General features: G+C 40.7%; 2 protein-coding genes across 2 annotated transcripts in view; one reads left to right on the plus strand and one right to left on the minus strand.

Annotated features, from left to right (window-relative positions):
* Positions 1–11,802, plus strand: part of A4GALT (alpha 1,4-galactosyltransferase (P1PK blood group)) — a 64,966-nt gene extending 53,164 nt beyond the window's left edge. Inside the window, exon 2 of the mRNA XM_073621699.1 lies at positions 7,187–11,802. Coding sequence (XP_073477800.1) covers positions 7,255–8,268 — 1,014 coding nt within the window. The 5' untranslated portion in view covers positions 7,187–7,254 and the 3' untranslated portion in view covers positions 8,269–11,802. The remainder of the gene's footprint in view (positions 1–7,186) is intronic.
* Positions 11,803–19,117: 7,315 nt separating this feature from the next.
* The window catches only part of LOC141132816 (poly(U)-specific endoribonuclease-A-like), a 29,625-nt gene continuing 25,103 nt past the window's right edge, over positions 19,118–23,639 (minus strand). Inside the window, exon 7 of the mRNA XM_073621702.1 lies at positions 19,118–20,852. Coding sequence (XP_073477803.1) covers positions 20,589–20,852 — 264 coding nt within the window. The 3' untranslated portion in view covers positions 19,118–20,588. The remainder of the gene's footprint in view (positions 20,853–23,639) is intronic.

Here is a 23,639-nt window from a genome sequence, read left to right on the forward strand (position 1 = left end):
GACCCCAAGAACACCATCCCCACCGTCAAACATGGAGGTGGAAACATTATGCTTTGAGGGTGTTTTTCTGCTAAGGGGACTGGACAATTTCACTGCATCAAAGGGACGATGGATGGGACCATGTACCGTCACATCCTGGGTGAGAACCTCCTTCCCTCAGCCAGGGCATTGAAAATGGGTCATGGGTGAGTATTCCAGCATGACAATGACCCAAAACACAAGGCCAAGGCAACAAAGGAATGTGTTAAAGTGGAGTTCCACCCACTTTTGCAACTCTTCAGCATCCCTCACTAAACTGTGCACTGTAAACGAATTGGATATTTTTAATTTTTTTTTCTCAGCACCTACTGTATATCTGCTGTATTCATTTTTCACTTCCTCCTCCCTGGCCGTGGCCCATCGCATCATTTCCTGTTTGCAATGCCTTCTGGGAAGGGGCAGCAACTTCCTCTGAAACTGCCGTTGCTATGGAAACCTAACCTGAAACCTATTACACTGCTTGTGCTGCACTGAGCATGTGCGAGATCTGCAAGGAGGAGATCCAGGAAGAAACAGTCTGGCTTCAGATGCCCACACTTAAGATGGCCACAGCCTGCTGTAAGTTTATAAAATAACAAACTACTGCTATAAACTAACAAAACAGACCTTAGTTTACAGACTAACTTTACTAGAATACATTAAGCTTGTGTATTATAGGGGTATTTTTATTTAAAAAGTACATTTTCGGCCGGAACACCACTTTAAGAAGCATGTTAAGATCCTGGAGTGGCCTAGCCAGTCTCCAGACCTTAATCCCATAGAAAATATGTGGAGGAAGCTGAAGGTTCGAGTTACCAAACATCAGCCTCAAAACCTTAATGACTTGGAGAGGATCTGCAACGAGGAGTGGGACAAAATTCCTCCTGAGATGTGTGCAAACCTGGTGGCTAACTACAAGAAACGTCTGACCTCTGCCAACAAGGGTTTTGCCACCAATTGCTAAGTCATGTTTTGCGGAGGGGTCAAATACATATTTCACTCATTAAAATGCAAATCAATTTTTAACTTTTTTTAAATGCCTTTTTTTTGTTGTTCTGTCTCTCACTGTTAAAATTAACCTACCATTAAAATTATAGACTGAACATTTCTTTGTCAGTAAGCAAACGTACAAAATCAGCAGGGGATCAAATACTTTTTTTTCCTCACTGAATAAGGGAAATAAGGAGAAGAGGGAATTTTTTCACCATCTGCTTTCCACTGTAATGGAACAGGTCTCATTGGCAACAGATGTAAACACTTCCTGCTCTCTCCTCCTCTGTCTTTCCGGTGGCGCCAGCTCTGTGTATAGCTGAGCGCATGCACGGTCTGCCCAGCATAGCCTGTCAGTAGCGAAGGCACCTGACGGCTCCATAGGCTGTGTGTTTGGCTGCATTCTGAGGGCAGGCTCTTGAGGACTTGCTGCACACAATAGTGGCCATTAAGAGAGGCATCCTTGTAAATGCCATCTTACATCAGGTAAGAGAGCGTACAGATGTGAGGTTTGCTTTTGGGGGGGTGAGGGAGGAAGATGTGTGCAGAGGTGGGGGGATGGGAGCAGAGTGGTAGGTGCAGAGGTCAGAACCCAGGAGGAGGGGTGGAAATTTGATGCTGCACATTGCATGTAGCGCACCCCTAAACCCTGCACTCTGTACGTGGCACACCCCTGAACCCTGACCTCTGTACATAGCGCACCCCTCAACCCTGCACCCTCTATGTAGTGTACCCCTGATCCCTGTGCTCTGTACTTAGTGCACCCCTGAACCCTCCACTCTGTATGTAGCGCACCCCTGAACCCTCCACTCTGTATGTAGCGCACCCCTGAACCCTGCACTCTGTACATAGCGCACCCCTGAACCCTGCACTCTGTACTTAGTGCACCCTGAACCCTACACTCTGTACGTAGCGCACCCCTGAACCCTGCACTCTGTACGTAGCGCACCCCTGAACCCTGCACTCTGTACTTAGTGCACCCCTGAACCCTGCACTCTGTACGTAGCGCACCCCTGAACCCTGCACTCTGTACGTAGCGCACCCCTGAACCCTACACTCTGTACGTAGCGCACCTCTGAACCCTGCACTCTGTGATAGTGCACCCCTGATCCCTGCACTCTGTACGTAGCGCACCCCTGATCCCTGCACTCTGTACATAGCTCACCCCTGATCCCTGCACTCTGTACATAGCTCACCCCTGATCCCTGCACTCTGTATGTAGCGCATCCCTGATCCCTGCTCTCTGTATGTAGCATAATCCTGACGTAATTCTAAACTCTGCACCCTGCACACTGTACGTAGCAAGACGCAAACTGGTCAAACCATGTCTTAATGGCGCTGACTTTGTACACAGTCATGTTGGAACTTCCCCAAATTGTTGTCACAAGCCGTAGAATGCAAATCGTCCTGGCTTCCTGGTTTTAAATGTTTTAAACATACAGAGAGGATGCGAGTATGTTTTCAACTGTACAAACTTAATAAATCTTTTGGAAAATGGAATTATGCTATGGGAGCATGTTTTCTCTGCATGTGGGTGATACGGATGAACATCTAAAAGAGCAAAGCAAAGAATGGTCACTAAAGGAGTGGACTTGGAAACTGCCGCACAGTGGCAAACACTGTGAAAGTGAAATACCCCTTTGAGGGGTGAATATTCCGGTATTTCCGGTTTCCCCTTTTACCTTAGGGGGCACTATAAGGAGCACAAGCACAAAGGACACATGCCTGAAGAGCACCTGTCACTTTGCAAAAGACTTTGAGGGTTATTTACTAAAGGCAAATCCACTTTGCACTGCAAGTGCACTTGGAAGTGCAGTCTCTGTAGATCCGAGGGGGACATGCAAGGAAAATAAAAAAACTGAATTTTTGCTTGTACATGATTGGATGATAAAATCAGCAGAGCTTCCCCTGATTTAAAATCTTCCCCTCAGATTTACAGTGACTACTCTTCAGGGTGCACTTGTAGTGCAAAGTGGAGTTGCCTTTAGTAAATAAACCCCTTTGTGTTACAAAAAGGACTGTGTTTATTAAATTGTTCACCAAAGCACCAGTCAATTTAAATAAGATTGCACTTTTTGTCACATTTATACATTATCACATTGCAAGCCATTTAGCTGCATATAGCACTAGTCACTTTATTTATTTCAAATGTATTCATTTCAAGTTTGCATACTAGATAGGTATAGTTCATATATAATCACTGGTTAGAGTGCGTTATTGGAGCACTCAGATTCCTGGTATAGCATTGCCTTTCAGAACAGCGCCACACCTACTGTCTCTGTCCATTTATATCTAAAACTGCTCCAGAATGTCATGTTTGGCTGAAGATGATTGGTGGATTTATACCTGCCGGCTCAAAGTGTCAGTTTCACTCACGAGGTTGTCTGTGTCTATTTGTTTCTTTTCACTTCGAGCCCTGGCAGGTGTAATACTAGCTAGTACAGGCTAGATATTTTTACATTTTATTGACAAAGTAGTCTACACATTCTGACAAAGTTCGTTTTTTCCAGCTCGTGTAGTGATTACAGAAGCATTGTATACAATGACAGTTTCTATTGCATCAGCGTCAAAACAGGTGGCAGATAAGGTATAAACAACCAAAACTTAAGTCCGTGCCTGCCAAAGTTATAATTATTGTCAGTCATATTCTTCAACATAATGTAGTAAAGAAAAACACAGAGAGAGAGCTCACTAGCATAATGTAAGATCCTCAAATGAATCTTTAATTGGTTAAAATAAACATTTAGTACTCATGAAAGTCATATAAAGATACTCTTCTGACATCATTTCTATAAGGAACACCTCATCTGTCCATTAGTGCTTGATTCAAAGACCAACCTCTAATATCCTAGCCAATGCATTTCCTTGTCAAAAGAAGTTTATTGAGTATACAATGTTATAAAGATACATAAAGTAAGTTTACAAGGATCTATAAAGTAAGCTCATTGTTTTACAGTAGGTATATATATAGGTAAATATCATGAAATTTCAAATATTAAACATTGGGTTCACGTAAACCTAAATTAAAGATATATATCATTTCCTTAGTTACTTTTGTAGGTATTTAAATGATTTCTACCTACTATACATATTGTTTACAAGTAGAGTGTATATAGGTCAAATAAATTCTGATAATGAGCTTTAATCGTAAGGTGGAGAAAAGGAAAGAGAAAGAAGAAAAAAGGTTGAAAGGTAGAGGTATGGTCCACAAGGTTGTCCCGCTCGTCAGTTTATTATTCTTTTTAGTTCTCTTTGAAGCCTTAGAATGGGTGTCTCTGTAAGTCATTTAATCTGTTACCATGGCAACAGGACAGAGTCATTGAAGTTTGACAGGAACTGTTGTTTTATCCAAGGATGCCAAAGTTTTTCAAATTTTGGAATTTGATTTTGATCGATGGCTACCATCTTAGCATGGGACATTGTATTATTCATTCTGTGAATTGTTTCTGCTAGTACCAATGTAGGAGATTTCCATGCCTTGGCCACTGTTTGTTTTGCAGCCGTTATTAGTTGGATCATAAGTTTGAATTGAGAGAGTGTTAACCATTCCGGTTTTAGATTAAGTAAAGTTAAATATGGATCTGGTTGTATTATTTTTTTAAATATTTTAGATGCAATCACGAAGACTTCCTTCCAGAAGGTTTGGATTACTGGGCACGTCCACCATATGTGTAAATATGTGCCTATTTCTGGGCATCCTCGAAAACAAAGAGCTGAGGTATTAGGTGAATATTTTGCCACTCTAGCGGGTACAAGGTACCAGCGAGTTAGGACTTTATAATTTGTCTCCAGTGCTAAGATGTTGGGTAAAGATGACTTAGATGTGAGCCATATGTTAGACCAGTCCGTGTCTTCTAAAGTTCGTCCCAGGTCCTCCTCCCACCTCTGAATGTAAGAGGGTCTATTAAGATTTGCTACTCCATATAATTGATTATAAAGTGATGAAATTGTACCTTTAGCAAATGGATCTTTTGTACAGATTGATTCAAAAATGGATAATTGGGATAATGGTGTATCCCCCTTTAGGAATGGTGTATAGAAATTTTTGATTTGGAGATATCTGAATATCTCAGAGTTTGGTAGATCATATTTTTCTCTAAGCGATGGGAATGAAAGGAATGATTTAGATGCTATGAAGTCATTTAGTGTCTTAATGCCTGATGTTGTCCAAGCTTTAAAAGAATTTGGGTAGATCCATGCCGGATAAAAGGCTGGATTTCTGATAAAAGAAAGGAGAGGATTGTGTGGAGATTGTAACTGATATTTGGTTTTTAGTTTATCCCAGAGAGATAAGAAGTGTTTAGTTATGGGATTATGAATTTTAAAGCGGTCTTTAGGATCAAGCCATAATAAATTTGATATTAATAGAGGGTCATTTTCTGAAGCCTCTATAAATACCCATAATGGGATTTCCTGTTTTGCATGGTATTTGGACAGACTGGCCAAATGTGCTGCTCTGTAGTAGTTAGTAAAATTAGGGTATCCCAGGCCTCCTTTATTTTTGGGAAGATGTAGTGTGTGTATAGGTATACGTGGTTTAGAAGAGCCCCATATAAATGAAGTTGCTCTTTTTTGTACTATTCTCAAAAAATAGGAAGGAATTGGAATAGGGAGGACTCTGAATAGATAAAGCAATTTGGGTAGAATAGTCATTTTGATTGCATTAATCTTCCCTATCCAGGATAAAGGAAGTTGCGCTAGCCAATGCATTTCAAGACAGTCTTTTCATCAGTCAACACCAGCAAGGCCGGATTAAGAACATCATGGGCCTGGTACTGAGGATTATGGTGGGGCTTTTTATTAAAATAAATAAATAAAATAATAATTAAAAATGCAAACAATTTTTTGTTATAACAAATTAAATTAGATATAGAGAGGGAGGATGAGAGAGACAGAAAGGGGATGAGAGAGGGGTGAGGGGTAAGGGAAGGAGGATGAGAGATAGAGGGGGGATGAGAGAGAGAGAGAGAGAGAGAGAGAGAGAGAGAGAGAGAGAGACATTTATCTGTCATGATTGTTATTGCAAATATTGTGATCGGTTGGTGTTTCCGATACAACACTGTACCTAGTGCTAGATGTACTGCATTGTGTGTAACAGGTTAACTGCATTGTTAACTAAACAAAGGGGTTGATTTACTAAAGGCAAATATACTGTGCACTGCAAGTGCACTTGCACCAGAGCTTAGTAAATGAGGTAAAGCTTCACTTTCCAAAGAATACCTAATCACGTGCAAGGAAAAAAAGAAATGCATTTTTGCTTGCACAAAATTGGATAATATAAATCTGCAGAGCTTCCCCTCATATCTATAGCAACTGCACTTGCAGTACACAGTATATTTGCCGTTAGTAAATCAACCCCTTTGTTTACTTTAGTAAATCAACCTCCTTATTTGCCTTTAGTAAATCAACCCATTTGTGTACATGCACACATAACACTGCTGTTTTCACGTATTGGTGGCAGCACTGTGGGATCTGATACTGTGCTTGTCATAAGCATATAACAAAATGGGAGGGAAGGGAACCAAAGAAATTGTGGTACCAGCAAATACCCACCGGTATTGTCCCACACACTTATATTAAGTGGGACTTAGTGACAAAAAAAGAGAATATAGAAAAAATTGTGCCCTGTTGCAAAAAAGATGGCTCAGTGCAAAGTGTCACATAAAAAATTCCTGGGAATCAATTACCGGGCTGAAAATATATTGATAAACAAGGTAAATTAATAAACAATTTAATTTAATTTATTGAAAAAAGATCAATAAAAAAATTACAGCAGTTCCACACTTAACACTAAGTACAAACTAAAGGTCTGGAGACAAAGACAAACACACACAAAAAAGACACACATGAAACAACCACAGAACACCACCAAAATAATTCATTAAAATAACACTATAAATGTATAAAGCAGTAAAAGGGCATTACCAACAAGCCTGATAGATTGTAAACAGAAACAGCTGTTGCAAAATTAAAGTTTATGATATAGACAATGTTGCATTGAATGTAGCAGTCCGTGGTGAAATTTGCAGAGCAAATAGACAAAGTTAATCCAAGGGATTGGAGGAAAGAGCAAAATGAAGACGGGGAGCCGTCTGCGGCTACAGATGTTTAGAGTCCACTAGGCTGTAGATAATGATGACAGGCTGTCTGACCTGACCTTTTTTTTTTTATCTTTCAGGTTCCTGAAATTGTATTGAAGTGAAGGCAAAACGGCTACCATTTCTGCTTTTTTTCCCTTGGTCAATTATGGCTATCAAGTCCTGGTTATTCTCTTTCGCTACTTTTACCACACTATCTTTTTTCATACTGATCATGTACTTGAAAAAGTACTACATCTTTGAAGAAAAAGCAAAAGTTCACCTTTTACCAAAAGAGGTGGTGTGTCCGGGTACCATACCTTTGACATTAAATATGTCCCAACCCACAGGGATTGTTAGTAGAATCTACTTTTTGGAGACCTCGGACAGGACCAGCCCAACCTTTCAAGCCATGTGTGCTGTGGAATCAGCAGCAAGAGCACACCCAGAGGTTAAGGTTACTGTCCTGATGAAAGGTTTAAGTGGCCACAGCATGCAAGAGAAAAACTTTGGCATTTCTCTTCTTAGCTGCTTTCCCAATATAGAATTTTCACCCTTAAACTTCAAGAAACTCTTTAACAATACTCCATTAATCACTTGGTTCTCTAAAGCAGAAAACCAAGGGGAATTATCAGACTATCCAACACTTTCTGATGCTTGCCGCTTGGCCATCCTTTGGAAAGAGGGTGGTATCTATTTGGACACAGATTTTATTATCCTAAAAAATTTAGAAAATATCACAAACGCAATGGGTATGCAGTCTTTTTATACACTTAATGGCGCTTTTCTCACATTCCAACCACAGCACAAGTTCATTGAGCTTTGCATGAAAGACTTTGTTGGCAATTACAATTACTGGTTCTATGGTCACCAAGGTCCGCAACTCTTGACTCGAGTGTTTAAGAAGTGGTGTTCAATCCGAAGGCTTAGGGACAAGAAGAGTTGCCAAGGTGTCAATGTGCTTCCAAAAGAGGCCTTCTACCCTGTAGACTGGCAGGACTGGAGAAAGTATTTTCAGGTTATTGAACCAACTGAGTTGGAAAAGCTTTTAAAGGACAGCTATGGTGTTCATTTATGGAACAAAAAAAGCCAAGGGAAGTTACCAGAGGTGGGGTCGTTTCTGGAACAACTTCAAGACAAACATTGCCCTACAACAAACAAGTTAATGAAGATGTATCTCTAAACCCAGGGCCTCTGTGACTGGATATGTAATAATGTTCACATATTGCTAAATACATGGGTTCACTTCTGAGATGTTGCATTTTACAAGACTGACTAAGAATAACAAAGAGTATCCAATGTGGTGTACAGTGTTTGAAGATGAATTTAATCCATCCTGTGGGGAAGGTTTACCAGTTTTACCATCCAGGTTTTGTGGCTGGTTGCTTATGATCCTCAGCAGGGCCGTCTTTAAGGCAGGGCAAAAGGGGCAGCTGCCCTGGGCCCTGTCATTGTTGTGGGGCCCAAAGCAGCTGTCTCATACTTGCCAACTATCCAAGTTTAAATTCCCTTGTCCCTTGAAGTTTTAGTTCTTTGCTGTGTCCCGATATCTCAGTGTGTAGTGCTGGTATTATTACTGCCCAGCTTTGCCCTATTGTTGTGTACAGATGACTCACCTGCAGACCCTATGTTTACATGTAAATAACCAGCATTCATATGTAAATAGCGGTGGAATTGCTAAGTAAATAGCTGCGGCCGGCGGCATTGATATGTAAATAAAGGCGGCATTCATATGTATATCATGCTCCCCTGCAGTGAGGAGATGATGTGCTGTAACCTCTAGCAACTAATCAGTGAGCAGTATTACTGAACAGTAATCTCTAGCAACCAATTAACAAGCAGAAATCATTTGCTGTAACCTCTAGCAACTAATCAGTGAGCCGTAATATGTGCTGTAACCTCTAGCAACCAGTCAGTAAGCAGTAATGATATGCTGTTACCGCTGGCAACCAATCACAATTGCTGCTTGATCTGATACAGTAACTGATTTTAAGTCTAGCTGCTATTTATTGTATGTCTCAGAGCAGGTGGAGAGTGAAATTGCATGGTGGGGGGGCCCAAGAAAATGTTTGCCCGGGGTCCTATCAATATTAAAGATGGCCCTGATCCTCAGTGAATGTTATTTACAAATGAGATTCAGTTTCAAGGTTCAGGATGAAACTTTCACCTTTCTGATGAATATTGCTTAGAGAAAAAGCAATCCGGTAACAAGAGGTTACAGATGTCAATAAGCAATACAGCAATAGATGAAACTTTAAACATATTTCTGTTCCCCTAATATAATAGTTCAGCCAGTTGAAGCAGGCAGTAGATGCACTCAACGGGACTTAAAACAGTTGGAATTTTCCAATTCAATACAGTGTCCCGGAATGAAACTGACACAGCCACCCTAACGACAAGCCGACTATGGAATCTGTCACTCCTTTTCCAGGGTGTTCGGCAGGTGTTCACCCCGCCGAATGCCCTGCAATGCACTGCACAGTGCATTCTATGCCCTGATTGGGCAAAGCCTTGCCCAATCAGGGTGCAGTAAAAGCTGGTTGTTAAGGAGCGGGGCCAGGAAGCTGGCCGCGGTGTCCTTAACAACTGATGAGTCACCAGCTGTCAAGGGGCTTCCCCGCTGAATAATAAAAGAAAACTGCTGGTAAAAAAAACGGTGTGGGGTCCCCCCCTAGTCCATACCAGACCCTTTGTGAATCTCGCCAGCGCCATCAAAAATGGCAAAACTTTGAAAGAGATTATAACCCCTCATTGTTTTATCCAAACAAAAAAAAAGTTTTGGTTTTATTCTCTAAGCTTGTAAGATATTTCATTTTTTTTAGTATACCTAAATCTTGGCAGGGGCTGTTCTCTGTATTGACCCCCCTGGAAAATGTAAGTTTGTAAAAAAAAAAAGTACTATCTACCTATCTGGTTTCCTAATTCCCGTACATACTGTACTCTTATGCCCCGTACACACAGTCATATTTTCCGACGGAAAATGTGTACTATGACCTTGTTTTCGGAAATTCCGACCGTGTGTGGGCTTGCTATAAAATTTTGCGACAACAAAATCCATTGTCGGAAATTCCGATCGTGTGTACACAAATCCGATGCACAAAGTGCCACGCATGCTCAGAATAAATTAAGAGATGAAAGCTATTGGCTACTGCCCCGTTTATAGTCCCGACGTACGTGTTTTTTACGTCACCGCGTTTAGAACGATCGGATTTTCTGACAACTTTGTGTGACCGTGTGTATGCAAGACAAGTTTGAGCCAACATCCATGGATTTTGTTGTTGGAATGTCCGATCATTGTCCAGCCGTGTGTACAGGGCATTAGTCATATAACTAAATGGCACTGACCTTCAGGAGAGAAAACCATGATGGGATTCAGGAGTACTGTGAGCTCTGTGAGAGGTAATAAAAACCTGGAAGTGTGCTTTAAGTAACATGAAATATTTTTTTTTTGATGACTAAAAAGGCACACATGATATGAAAATCGGAAGTAAAATTTCATCCGTCAAAGGATCTGCCGATTTTCGGCTCGTTAGTATGGTGCTTTCTACAGCCGATTCTGATTTTTCGTCTGACAAAGGCTGGATGTGCAGACTATAAAGTTTTTGTCGTATGTGAACTCAGCGTCCGATTTTCATTTCATTAGTACAGTTTTCATCCGAAAAAAAACATAAGAGCAAGACTACGCATGCTCAGAAACGAAAGAACACATACAAAACTATTCAGCACATTACGTCACTTCTGAAGTTGTATTGTGTGAATTTTTTATTCTGAGAATTTTCGTATGGTGAATAACCTCTTCACTTTCGACATGAGACTAGCATGCAACAAAAAACGGACGAACGGTCATCTGAAAATCTGATCGTGTGTACGAGGCTTTAGATTGTAAGATCTAATGAGCAGGGCCCTCTGATTCCTCTTGCACCAAATTGTATTGCAACTGTAATGTTTGCCTTCATTTTGTAAAGTGCTGTGCAAACTGTTACCACTATATAAATCCTGTCTAATAATTATAATGACATCCACTTTAAGGGTCCATGCACACTGGGCTTAAAAAAACACTTCTACAATAGTTTTGCGATTTTATTTCTTCTGCCTGTAGAAGCAGCGCAGTGTTATCCTATGTGTCCATGCACATTGGGGTGTTTAGAGGCATATTGCAAGAGGAGAGTTTGGAGCCATCACAAGTGTATTTTTTTAAAGGGGTTTTTAAAGGGGTTTTCAGGCAGAAAAAAAAAAACGCTAAACGTGGTGTTTAGGAGCGTTTGGCGTTTTCAACTGTACATTGGTTATAATAAAAAGTGAACAGAGGGGAATGTTTTGGAAACAAACACTTATGAAAGCAAATGCCCATAAACTCTTCTAAACTCTTGTGTAATACGCGCTACTTTGAGCATTTTTTTTTTCCTGCCGCTTTTTCTGCCAGAAGTTCTGGCATTTTTCTGCTCCCAGTGTGCATGAACTCTAATGCCCCGTACACACGGTCGGACTTTGTTCGGACATTCCGACAACAAAATCCATGGATTTTTTCCGATGGATGTTGGCTCAAACTTGTCTTGCATACACACGATCACACAAAGTTGTCGGAAAATCCAATCGTTTTAAACGCAGTGACGTAAAACATGTACGTCGGGACTATAAACGGGGCAGTGGCCAATAGCTTTCATCTCTTTATTTATTCTGAGCATGCGTGGCACTTTGTCCGTTGGATTTGTGTACACACGATCGGAATTTCCGACAACGGATTTTGTTGTCGGAAAATTTTATCTCCTGCTCTCCAACTTTGTGTGTCAGAAAATCCGATGGAAAATGTCCGATGGAGCCCACACACGGTCGGAATATCCGACAACACGCTCCGATCGGACATTTTCCATCGGAAAATCTGACCGTGTGTACGGGGCATAAGACCCCTTTCAAACTGAAGGCGCTTTACAGGAGTTTTAGCGTGAAAAATAGCGCCTGTAACCTGCCTCCCCTGCCAATCCAGTGTGAAAGCCCGAGTGCTTTCACACTGGGGTGGTGCGCTTGCAGGACGGAAAAAAAGTCGTGTAATCAGCATCTTTGGGTCGGTGCGGGGGCGCTGTATACACTGCTCCTAAACGGCCTCTGCCATTGAAATCAATGGGCAGCGCTGCCTAAGCACCTGCAAAGCGCTTCGGCAGTGGCCCTTTTAACCCCTTCTTTGGGGTTAAAAGCATCCCACTCCTGCCTGCACAGTGCTGCTAAAACAAGCGGCGCTTTACCGCTGGCGTGGGGCAGTGTTTAGTGTGAAAGGGGTCTTAAAGAAACGTTCTCATCGTATTCACCTTGTCTGAACTCTTGTGCCCCCTATTGAGCAGACTGAAGTAGAACACTCATTTGCGAAGTATGCAAAACAGCAACAGGCTGGGCAAGTTATTTACCTCTCAGTGCACCTATGTTTACATATTTGTTTTTTCAAAGTTTACCGAAAACAATAATACATACAGTCACTAGACATAATACTATTTATGGAAAAAATAATATATATGGGCTTTTGCGTTTGGCTTCTGTTGTGTTTATGAATTCATTTTGGAAGGATCTGGAACACAACAAGTTAATATACAGAAGGAAAGGCTTTTTATGTAGCAAAGTGAATTGCTACTCAGCTTCTTAAATAGGGCAAAGCTGTGTTCATTTTAACTACTTACTGACCAGGCTTTTACTGGCACTTTTTGTTTACAAGCTTACATAAGTATTTTTTGCTAGAAAATTACTTATAACCCCCAAACATATATATATTTATTTATATATATATATATATATATATATATATATATTTTTTTAATTATTTTTTTTTAACAGAGACCCTAGGGAATAAAATGGCAATTGTTGCAATTTTTTATGTCACACAGTATTTACACAGCTGTTTTGCAAATGCTTGTAAAATTGTTTGAAAAAATAAAAACACACTTTAATGAATAAAAAAAATAAATAAATACAATAGTTACCCAAATTGTTTTATACAATGTGAAAGATGTTACACAGAGTAAACAGATACCTAACATGACTCTCTTTAACCACTTAAGCCCTGGACCATTTGGCTGCCCAAAGACCAGAGCACTTTCTGCGATTCGGCACTGCGTCGCTTTAATTGACAATTGCACGGTCGTGTGACGCTGTACCCAAACAAAATTGACGTCCTTTTTTCCGCACAAATAGAGATTTCTTTTGGTGGTATTTGATCACCTCTGCGGTTTTTATTTTTTGGGTTATAAACAATAAAATAGCGTCAATTTTGAAAAAAAAAAAAACACATTTTTTTTTACTTTTTGCTATAATAAATATCCCCCAAAAATATATAAATTTTTTTTCCTTCAGTTTAGGCTGATATGTATTCTTCTACATATTTTTGGTAAAAAAAAAAAAAAAAAAAAATCGCAATAAGCGTTTATTGATTGGTTTGCGCAAAAGTTATAGCATCTACAAAATAAGGGATAGTTTTATGGCATTTTTATTTCTTTATTTTTTTTTACTAGTAATGGCGGACAGATCGGACACTTTTGGCACGATTTTGGGACCACATTTATACAGCAATCAGTGCAATTAAAAAAATATAAAAACAGGATTTTTACTCACCTGATTCAGCTACCACCTTATTTACCAAGCTAAGTAAACCTTTAGTATTTGAATTTTTTGGAGTTTATGGAGCAATATACATTTGTGCTTATTATTACTTTTTTGATGTGTAGCATTACTTTATGTCTATTTCTCTATATGAGTTGCTGTAAATATTCCTCATAGGCAAATAGAAGCTATTTTCCCCTTTGCTTTATCTCTGAATGAGATGCTACTGTACACCAACCCTCAGTGGACTTTGTGACATCGCTTTCAGAAAGTGATAGAGGAGTGGCTCTGAGGATCTCATCTATGAAAGTCACCTGACTTGAGATAAGACTTTACACGGCATTCTTGCAAAATATAATCTGACAAATACATCTTTACACATCGCCGTACATCTGTGTATTAAGCCAAGCATGCATGGATTGAATTTCAGCTGGTTCAGCAGGGACTGACCATATTTCATTCCATGTATGGGCAGGCTAGCTGTACAGAAGTACAGAAGTCAATTTACTGATCTACTGAACTTCTGTACATCCACCCTGTCGGAGTTTCCCTGCTCGATCAGCACTGCAGCCTATACCCAGTAGCACTGATCAGTATTTTTCAACGGTGGGGAAGTCTACCGACTTTCAAAATACAATTAGTGGGGAGGATTCTCCCATCCACATCTAGCGTGTGGATTGGGGAATTTTTTTTTTTTTTCGCTCAACCCACTGGTTTAAAAAAAAAAAAAAAAAAAAAACTAATCTGTGGGCTGCTTTAAATGTTAATTGTAACGTTTCAAAAAAACAGTATGATACAAAAAATGGGATCTTTGTAAAGCAGCAAAATGTAACTTTCATCAAACATTCACTGATGGGGAAACAATCCCTGTAAACACGTGAACCTGGATGATTAACCTGCAGTGCTGCTCCACAGCACTGTGATAGTTCATTGAGAGCTGCAAGCCGACAACCGCAAAGGATGTCGGGGCTTGTAGTTCATTCACACCCGGAGCTGTGTGAAGGAATAATGCGGCTGTGTGATCTGTACCTGTGTTGATGGTTGTGCCATTGATCTTGACAGAGAAGTCAGGGGAAGGGGCACGTGGGGGGGGCGGGGGGGAATTATGAGCTTGGTTTTGGATAGAGTGAGTTTGAGGACGTGGTGTGACATCCAGGCTTATACTGTATGTCTGTTAGTAAATTTGTGATTCATGAGAAGACTGATGGAGTGAGCTGAAGGGTAGAAAGATAGTTGGATGTCATCAGCATAGAAATGATATTAAAAGCCATGGGAGGCTATCAGCTGACCCTGGGAGGAGGTGTATTAAACCCAAAAAGCAAACCTTTATTATATTACGGCTTACCAATTCTTAGATATGATGGCTGTATTCGTTTTTTTTTTTATATCCACCTAGTCATCCTGCTAGTAAATCTGTTTTTTAGCAAAGCAAGCAATCCTGCAGATGTAGCAGTTAAAAAGTGGAGACAAAACATTTAACACTGACAAGGGTGTTTACATTGGTCAGCTTTTATTTATGCAAAATCTTTATCCCTAAAGAAGTAAAACTGTTTGCTGTACCCGCTTATGAAGTGTTAGCTGGAGTTTGGCTTCAGTTTATTAGAGTATCTAAATCTGCTAACACATCCAACACTTCCCTGCCCCAATGATGTCCAAAGGTGACTCTTGTCCCTTCACCCAGAGTGGAGGCACCCTAATACAGGAGGCGTGTTACTGGTCAGGTCATCAGGTGAAAACAGAGCGAAAAAAGCCTATAAAAAAAAATAAAATAAATTGCAGCCACCACATCTAAGAGTTGCTAAGCTGCAATATATTACATTTTTGGTTTGGGGTTTATTACTGCTTTAAGCAATATATATAACCGACACAAATGAATGCAGCTCTGTGTTCATTAATGTGTTACTAAATGTATTTTTTTAATATAAGCAGTGCAAGTAACTGAATGTGACCCGGTTATCAGCCTTTTCCAGTCCCTGTACAGCAGGGCTGGAGTGTGAGAGGAGGAAGAAGCAGTATAATGCCTCGTTCACACAGACATACTTAAAAGGTTGTAAAGTCTCATTCTATGCATCAAGGTGAAAAACCTTCTCTGCTGCAGCTACCCCGACCCTACCTTTTTTTTACCTGAGCTGATCCGTTCCAGGGCTGTGCAGGAGCCCAGTGACTCCAGCCACTGTCTCCGTCCTCATTGGATAGATTGATAGCAGCGGGAGCCATTGTTACTGAACACTTTTGCATCCCCATACAGGCAAACATTGCCCTTGCATGGGCAGGCGTATGCTTAAAGTGATACTAGTCTGTTATTTTTATACAAAAAAAAAGAAACATGTTATACTTACCTGCTCTGTTCAGTGGTTTTGCACAGAGCAGCCCAGATCCTTCTCTTCTCGGGTCCCTCTAAAGTGCTCCTAGCCCCTCCCCCCTGTTAAGTGCCCCCATAGCAAGCAGCTTGTTATGGGGGGACCCCAGCCGAGCTGCAGCTCCCTGTGTCCTTTCAGACATGGAGCCGTGACCCAGCCTCGCCCCCTTACTCTCCTCATTGGCTTACTGAATTTGATTGACAACAGCGAGAGCCAATGGCGCTGTGCTGCTGTCTCAGCCAATGAGAAGGGGAGTCCCGGACAGATGAGTGTCTCATGCAACATCGCTGAATCTGGATGGACCTCAGGTAAGTATGAGGGGGGCTGCTGCACACAGAAAGCCTTTTATCTTAATGCATAGAATAAGTACTCCCTCATGAATGAGGCCTAAGAGGCTGATCAGTTCATGTGCTGACAAGAAGCATGCTCATAGGAGACGAGAGCAGAGTGATAGCAAGATGAGCCCATCACTGTGTTGTTTCTCCTTTTACAGTCCAGTCACAGGCTTGGGAGGGTCCGGGGTGACCTGGGCTCAGACAAAGTGGGTTGAATGATGCTGGCCATTAGACCAAGGACATCTAGAGGCAAAAAAATAAGCACTGCGGGCAAATTCTTCAGATAGAAGGGGAAGAATTTAGCAAAAGCTGGTTTTCTTATTTTATTCTATAAGGGACTATTCATTTTTATCTTATTTATGACTGCGGTTCTGTACTTTATTTAATGAAAGAGATTATCAGTTATCCAAAAGTGTCAGTATTGAAGCCTTAATTCTTGCCAATGATAGTTTATTTTATAACCACTGAAACTTTTTCTAGAAATGTAAATTTTTATGTTAAGGCTCATGTACACTGCTGCTGGTAAACTGCGTTTCGTTTACAGGCGTTTTTCATTTTTGTCTATTTTGAAAAACAAAAAAAAAAACGCTTCAAACGCTTCTAGACGCAAACGCGGCTAAACACGACTAAATGCAGCGTGTAAACGCGGCTAAACGGCCGTTTTTAGATGCCGGTTTCTATCTGTCAAGTTAAATCTTTCAGGAGAGGTTGAACAACGTCCCGTGTACATGAAGCCTTACTGATAGAAAATGATTTCTAAACCTTCTCTCCTCTATCCATAAGGCCCCTTTCACACTGGGGCAGTTTGCAGGGGCTATTGCGCTAAAAATACAAACCGTCCTGACAGTGCCGCTGCTTTGTCTCCAATGTGAAAGCCCTGAGGGCTTTCACACTGGAGCGGTGCGCTAGCAGGACGGTAAAAAAAGTCCTGCTAACAGCATCTTTGGAGCGGTGTGTATACCGCTCCTGCCCACTGAAATCAATGGGACACCGCGGCTATACCACCGGCAAAGCGCCTCTGCAGAGGCACTTTGCGATGGCTTTGAACCCTTTCTCGGCCGCTAGCGAGGGTAAAACTGCCCCGCTAGCGGGCGAATACCGACAGTAAAGCGCCGCTAACAAGCAGACTTTACCGCAGACGCCGCCCCCACCCCAGTGTGAAAGGGGCCTAACAAAGACTTGTCTGGACATGCACATTAATTTTAACTAAAGTATACCATTACATGTATTTACTGTATATTAGGTTTTCTATGGATTGGCTAGTTAAAGTTTACTTTTTTTATACATTTATACCATTCAAAAGGATTGAGTAAGTGGCGTGATGCATTTTAATATATTTGAATGTATTTATTACAGTCGATGGTTATTGTTTAAATATACCAACTTCTATAATTTCCATTTAGTGTTGCCTTTTCTTTGCATTTTTATTCTTGGGTTTATATATGTGTCATGTGTAATACAGCTTACCAGTCTTTAAATGTAATGGCCACATTAGTTTTCTTTTTCCTTCATTTTCACCTGGTGATCCTGCCAATAACACACTTTGGGTTCAAGAGAACTCCTGCATGAAGTTTTGAGTTTAACCACTTCAGATCCGGAAGGTTTTATCCCCTTCCTGACCAGGCCATTTTTTGCGATACGGCACTGCGTTGCTTTAACTGACAATTGTGTGGTCCTGCGACACTGAACCCAAATAAAATTGATGTCCTTTGTTTCCCCAATAAATTGAGCTTTCTTTTGGTTGTATTTGATCACCTCTGCGGTTTTTATTTTTTTCGCTATAAACAAAAAAAGACCGACAATTTTGAAAAAAAAAAAAAAAAAAAAAAACAATATTTTTACTTTCTGCTATAAAAACATATCCAATAAAAAAAAATGTAAAAAAATCACATTTCTTCATCAATTTAGGCCAATTTGTATTCTGCTACATATTTTTAGTAAAAAAAAAATCCATAAAAGCGTATAGTGATTGGTTTGCGCAAAAGTTATAGCGTCTTGAAACTATGGGATAGATTTATGGACTATTTATTTATTTTCTTTGGAGGCGATGAGAGATTTTTAGCAGGATCTAAAATCTGATACTAAGTGACACTTTTTGGGGACCAATGACACCAATACAGTGGATGAGGGAATCCTCCCGCTATAGTATTGCAACAGCGGGGGAACTTTCCTGCATCAGAATACACTGATTAGCGCTGCCGGCGCTGAATGAGTGGGGAAAATCTAACAGGGTAGCTGTATAGAAGTCAATCATTGGAACAACTTCTGTACAACCTCCTTGCCCATACATGAATCGAAATTTGGCCAATTAGGCAGCTATACTCAATTCATGTATGGCTTTTCTTAGGAAGGTTTTCAATGGTCTCCTGTAAGTTCTATAGCAGTGGCGGCTGGTGTTTTTTTTTGGGGGGGGGCACCCTTTTTTCCTTTTTTGAAGCCTATTAGAGCCTCTGGCTTTAATCACAGGCTTCAAATAAAACACACCCCTCCCCCCCTCCCCATTGGAATCTACAGTCAGGGGGCCAGGCGCATGGATAGGGGGGCGGTGCCCGTGCACGCCTAATGAACGGCCCGCCACTGGTCTATATGTTCTTTTGACATGAAGACATGGTACCACTACTATATCTTCCTTAACCATGCTATGTCCTTATATGAAACCATTTAGAATTCTATGACCATCACTGTCATGTTGCATTGTCGATTCCTTTAAAATAAAGAATTTTTATAAGGTTTTCAACTATACCAACTCAATGAAAACATTTGAAATGTTTTAATGTTTTTGAAATGTATAATATCTTTTACAAATGAGCACTTTGTAATAAAATCCAACGCTTCACAATACATATCGGATTCATGGGAATTTCTTCATTAGAAAGCATTCACAGCTTCAAACTCTCTGAAATGTTTACAAGGCACGAGGTAAAAATCTTTGGTCTGTAAAGAATGTCTTCAAAACAAGAAAAAAAAAAAAATATATGTATTTAAAAAAATACACACTGGCAGTGACTCGTCATGCTATTTATAACGGTGTTAAATTTCCCTTAAAGGATAAGTCCACCCTAACACTAAAATCTCTACATCCACGATCTAACACTAACCTATCTAGCCCCGTAAAGAAGAAATCAGTATACATACCTTTTTGAAGCCGCTCCGGTCTGGTCTCCAGCGGCGGAAGCTCTGCAGAGGACACAGCTGACAACGTCTGTGAAATGAATGGGGAGTGACGTCACCCATAGATTTACTATGGGGCTTCCATTGTCAGCTGTGTCCTCTACATCCGCCGCCACGCTGACAGCCCAGCATGAGATTGGGTCGGATCGGCTTCAAAAAAGGTATATTTACGGATTTCTTCTTTACAAGATTAGATAGTTTAGTGTTAGATCATGGATGTAGAGATTTTAGTGTTAGGGTGGACTTATCGTTTAAGGCATTCTAAAATGCTAGACAATGTTGGTTGAAAGACCTCTTTGCCATGCCTTATGTTTGAATTATTTCCTTTTCTTAATACTGTAATCTGACAATTACAGTAGTAAACAGCTAGCACTGAAAGGGGCAGTATTCATCTGAAGGCTTTCCTTTTTTCTCCCAATAAAACTTCCTGCCAGCATATTCTTACACTGTCAGAGCTGACATAGTGGTTAAGAGATCAGACTGGTCCCCATTGATCACTGGGGACCCCAGCTGGCAGTGACAAATGCCATTGAGAGCCACCAGCTGCACTGTCAGCAGGTGGCTCTCAAAAGGGAGGTTATTAAACGTATCCTCAGCATGGGGGATAATGCTGGGAGAGGTTTATATATAAAGTGTGGGCAGGAAGGGGTTAGACACGACTGCAGCTTGATGAATCAGTGCCAGTGTGAAAAAATGAAATGTTTAATGCCATTCTGTAATCAGGCCTACACGTGGCCCCTATTACAACACCCTGATAAAATATACCGTAGTAACTGGCCTCACTTTTCTCCTTGTATAGGAGGGTACATCTTTAATAGTACTGTCACCTGAATAATGTCAAGGAGCCACGTGCCGCCACCAAGGTGTCTGACCTGAAACACCTCAATAATATTCCTAGTTCCTAATGAATTCTCATAGAATAATGTCTGAACACAATCATGGCTCCCGTCATTTAGTTCAGGTGACAGTTATAACACGTATCAGTCTTGAGATATGCTATGCTACATTATTTTGCGTTTCCTGAGAGTGGCCACTAAAGGGCAAGACACAGGTTTTCAGTACAAGTCTGGATTGTTACTGCTCAGCAGGGCTGGGTAGGCTGTTCCAATGTATCGGCCATGGCGGTTGACAACAATCTGCAGCTCGTACTCCTCCACCCGAACAATCTCTTTAGTGACCTTTTCCTGAGACATGAGGAACACGATGGTGTAGACAGCGAACTCAAATTCAGGACTGACTCCAATGAAGCTGCTGCCCACCGGTTTTACCATGTCCTTCCAGCTGAACTGCAGGTTCAACACTTGGTCATCTTCATCAGGCTAATAGAAGAAAGACAAGAAAGAATAACCCCACAATGAGTACGAGGACCCTGACATAACCCGATTATCCACTTTAAAGTGTTACTAAACCCACAACAGTAAAATCAGTCTGTATATGCAGTAAAGCATGCTCGTTATACTCACTATGGAACCTAAGGGGTTAATCCTCCACATTGTGTAAAAAGGCTGTTCAATCCTGTTTTCTCTGATCCTCCCCTTCTTCCACAGCCCACAATCCATCTCCTGATAGAACAGAGCCTTGGAGACACTCTGCACATACTCAGTTTGGTGTGTATTGCAAGAGAGTTTTGTTTTTATCGGAAGGGTGTATGTGATCAGCACAGGGCCAATCAGCACTGTCCAGACAGAGGGTCAGGGGTCCTGCAGCCTCATAGGACAGTCAGAGGAGAATGAAAACTCCTCCTACAAGCTTTAACCAGTGCTCTGCTGGACACAGATAGAAGTCACAAGACTGCTATATACTGCTGATAAGAAAAGGTATTTAGCAGTTTATATTTACTAAAATAATTGCATTTCTGTGTACTGTGGGAGACCAGATTTAGTAAATGCAGGGTCCTGGGTTTAGTAACACTTTAAGACCAGGCCATTTCTGGCACCTTTTGTTTATATGTAACAATCAGTATTTTTTGCTATAAAATCACTTAGAACCCCAAAACATTATATATTATTTAAAGCAGAGGCCCTAGAGAATAAAATGGTATGTGTTGCAATTTTCTTATGTCACATGGTATTTGTGCAGCAGTTTGTCAGAGTAAATTTTTGGGGAAAAAATACACTTTTTTGAACTTTAATGCACAACAAACCCATTATAATTCCCAACTGTTTGGTAAAATATAAAAAATTATGTTACACCAAGTAAATAGATACCAAAACTGCGCACGCCCATGCCACGGTGACAAACAGCGTAAATTTGATTATCATCAATTGGCCACACTTTAAAAGCCTTCACAGGTTACCACTTTAGATTCACACAGCAGTTCTGGTGCTAGAATTACTGCCCACAATCTGACGTTCGTGGTGATGCCTCACATGTGTGGGCCAAATCACTGTTCACGTGCACGTGGGACCGACACGTGCATTCGCTAATTTTTTAATCATTTTATTTATTTTTATCATTTTTACACAGTCACTGGGAATTTTTTTAAAAGCATTTGATCACATCAAATGCTTTTCCCTATTTAAAAAGGGGGCTGTTTACATTTGGGGAAACTGGAAGTGATGTATGCTCATCGCCTCCGGTTTACTATATCATACAGGCGATAAGAGCTATTCTGGTCTCGGATTACCTCTATGATCAGCCTGGTATAACCACTCAAAATCCTGGAGCTGAAGTGGTTATTCAGGTCACAGGGGGCTTACCATTGGACAACGTAAGCCTGTTTGGCTCCTTTACTTTCCTCTGCATCTTTCTTTAGATACTGCTTCATATTTTTTGGTTAGGTGTCAGGTGTAAACAGCAATTTGGTATATTAGAATATATTACAGGTCTATAGAGTGGTAAAGTGGCTCAGCGGTTAGGCATTTAGCCTTGCAGTGGTGGGGTCCTAGCTTTAAATCCTACCAGTTACATTAGCTGCTTTCTAATTTCTTCATCCTCTTCCTTCTTCTAATGCCCTGTACACACGGTCGGATTTTCCGATGGAAAATGTGTGATAGGACCTTGTTGTCCATCACACATTTACCATCGGATTTTCCGACACACAAAGTTTGAGAGTAAGATATAAAATTTTCCGACAACAAAATCCGTTGTCAGAAATTTCAATCGTGTGTACACAAATCCGATGGACAAAGTGCCACGCATGCTCAGAATAAATAAAGAGATCTAAGCTATTGGCCACTGCCCTGTTTATAGTCCCGACGTACGTGTTTTACGTCACCGCGTTTAGAACGATCGGATTTTCCAACAACTTTGTGTGACCGTGTGTATGCAAGACAAGTTTGAGCCAACATCCGTCGGAAAAAATCCTAGGATTTCGTTGTCGGAATGTCCGAACAAAGTCCGACCGTGTGTACGGGGCATAACAGTTTGTTAGATTTCAGAGATTTGTGCTGCCTTCCTAGTCTAGGGAAAGATTGCTGATATCACACATTTAATGACCAGCAGTTCTTTGCTGGAGCTGGGCTGTCTTCACACTTTAGCATTATCACAATGCTTAGCTCAGCCATCAACATGGAGAAGGTAGATCCAGTGTATGTCCAGGGGTTACCCAAACTTACCCCTGCACCTCCCTCAATCATATCCCAGCATTATTTTCTACATTGATCTTGTACTTTCTTTTACCTTTAGCAAGAAGATTTTTTTATTTCTCCCCATGTCATCACCAGGTGTGTAAAATTCTATCAGGGACAGCTGCTGTTAGCTCAGTTTCAATTGAAATATGCACGCCTCCAGAACCACATTTCCCAAGAGCTCCCAGATGCCCTTTCCCTACATACAGTGTGTGGGAAGGCTCTTAGGAGTTAAGGCAGCAGTATTGCTTTACTGGGAAAAGAATCAATGTATGCATGTGGGGTTGTACATAAAACGGTAACACATACCTTGTAATGGTTATGGATATTATAATTGGTTTACGGATTGACTTTTTCTTCACATACTGTCCATCCTGAATTCGCATTTGGATTGCATTATTTCGGATGCCTAAAGATTTCATTAATATGCTGATGGTATAATGTTATATCTGTGCAAAGATTACTATGTATTCTTCTCTTGTTTGTATTCATTATTCTATCTTGTATTTCTCTTGAATAAAAATTTATGGAATAAAA

The sequence above is a fragment of the Aquarana catesbeiana genome, linkage group LG03 (genome assembly GCF_042186555.1).
Source record: "Aquarana catesbeiana isolate 2022-GZ linkage group LG03, ASM4218655v1, whole genome shotgun sequence".
In the NCBI taxonomy this organism is placed as follows: Eukaryota; Metazoa; Chordata; class Amphibia; order Anura; family Ranidae; genus Aquarana; species Aquarana catesbeiana.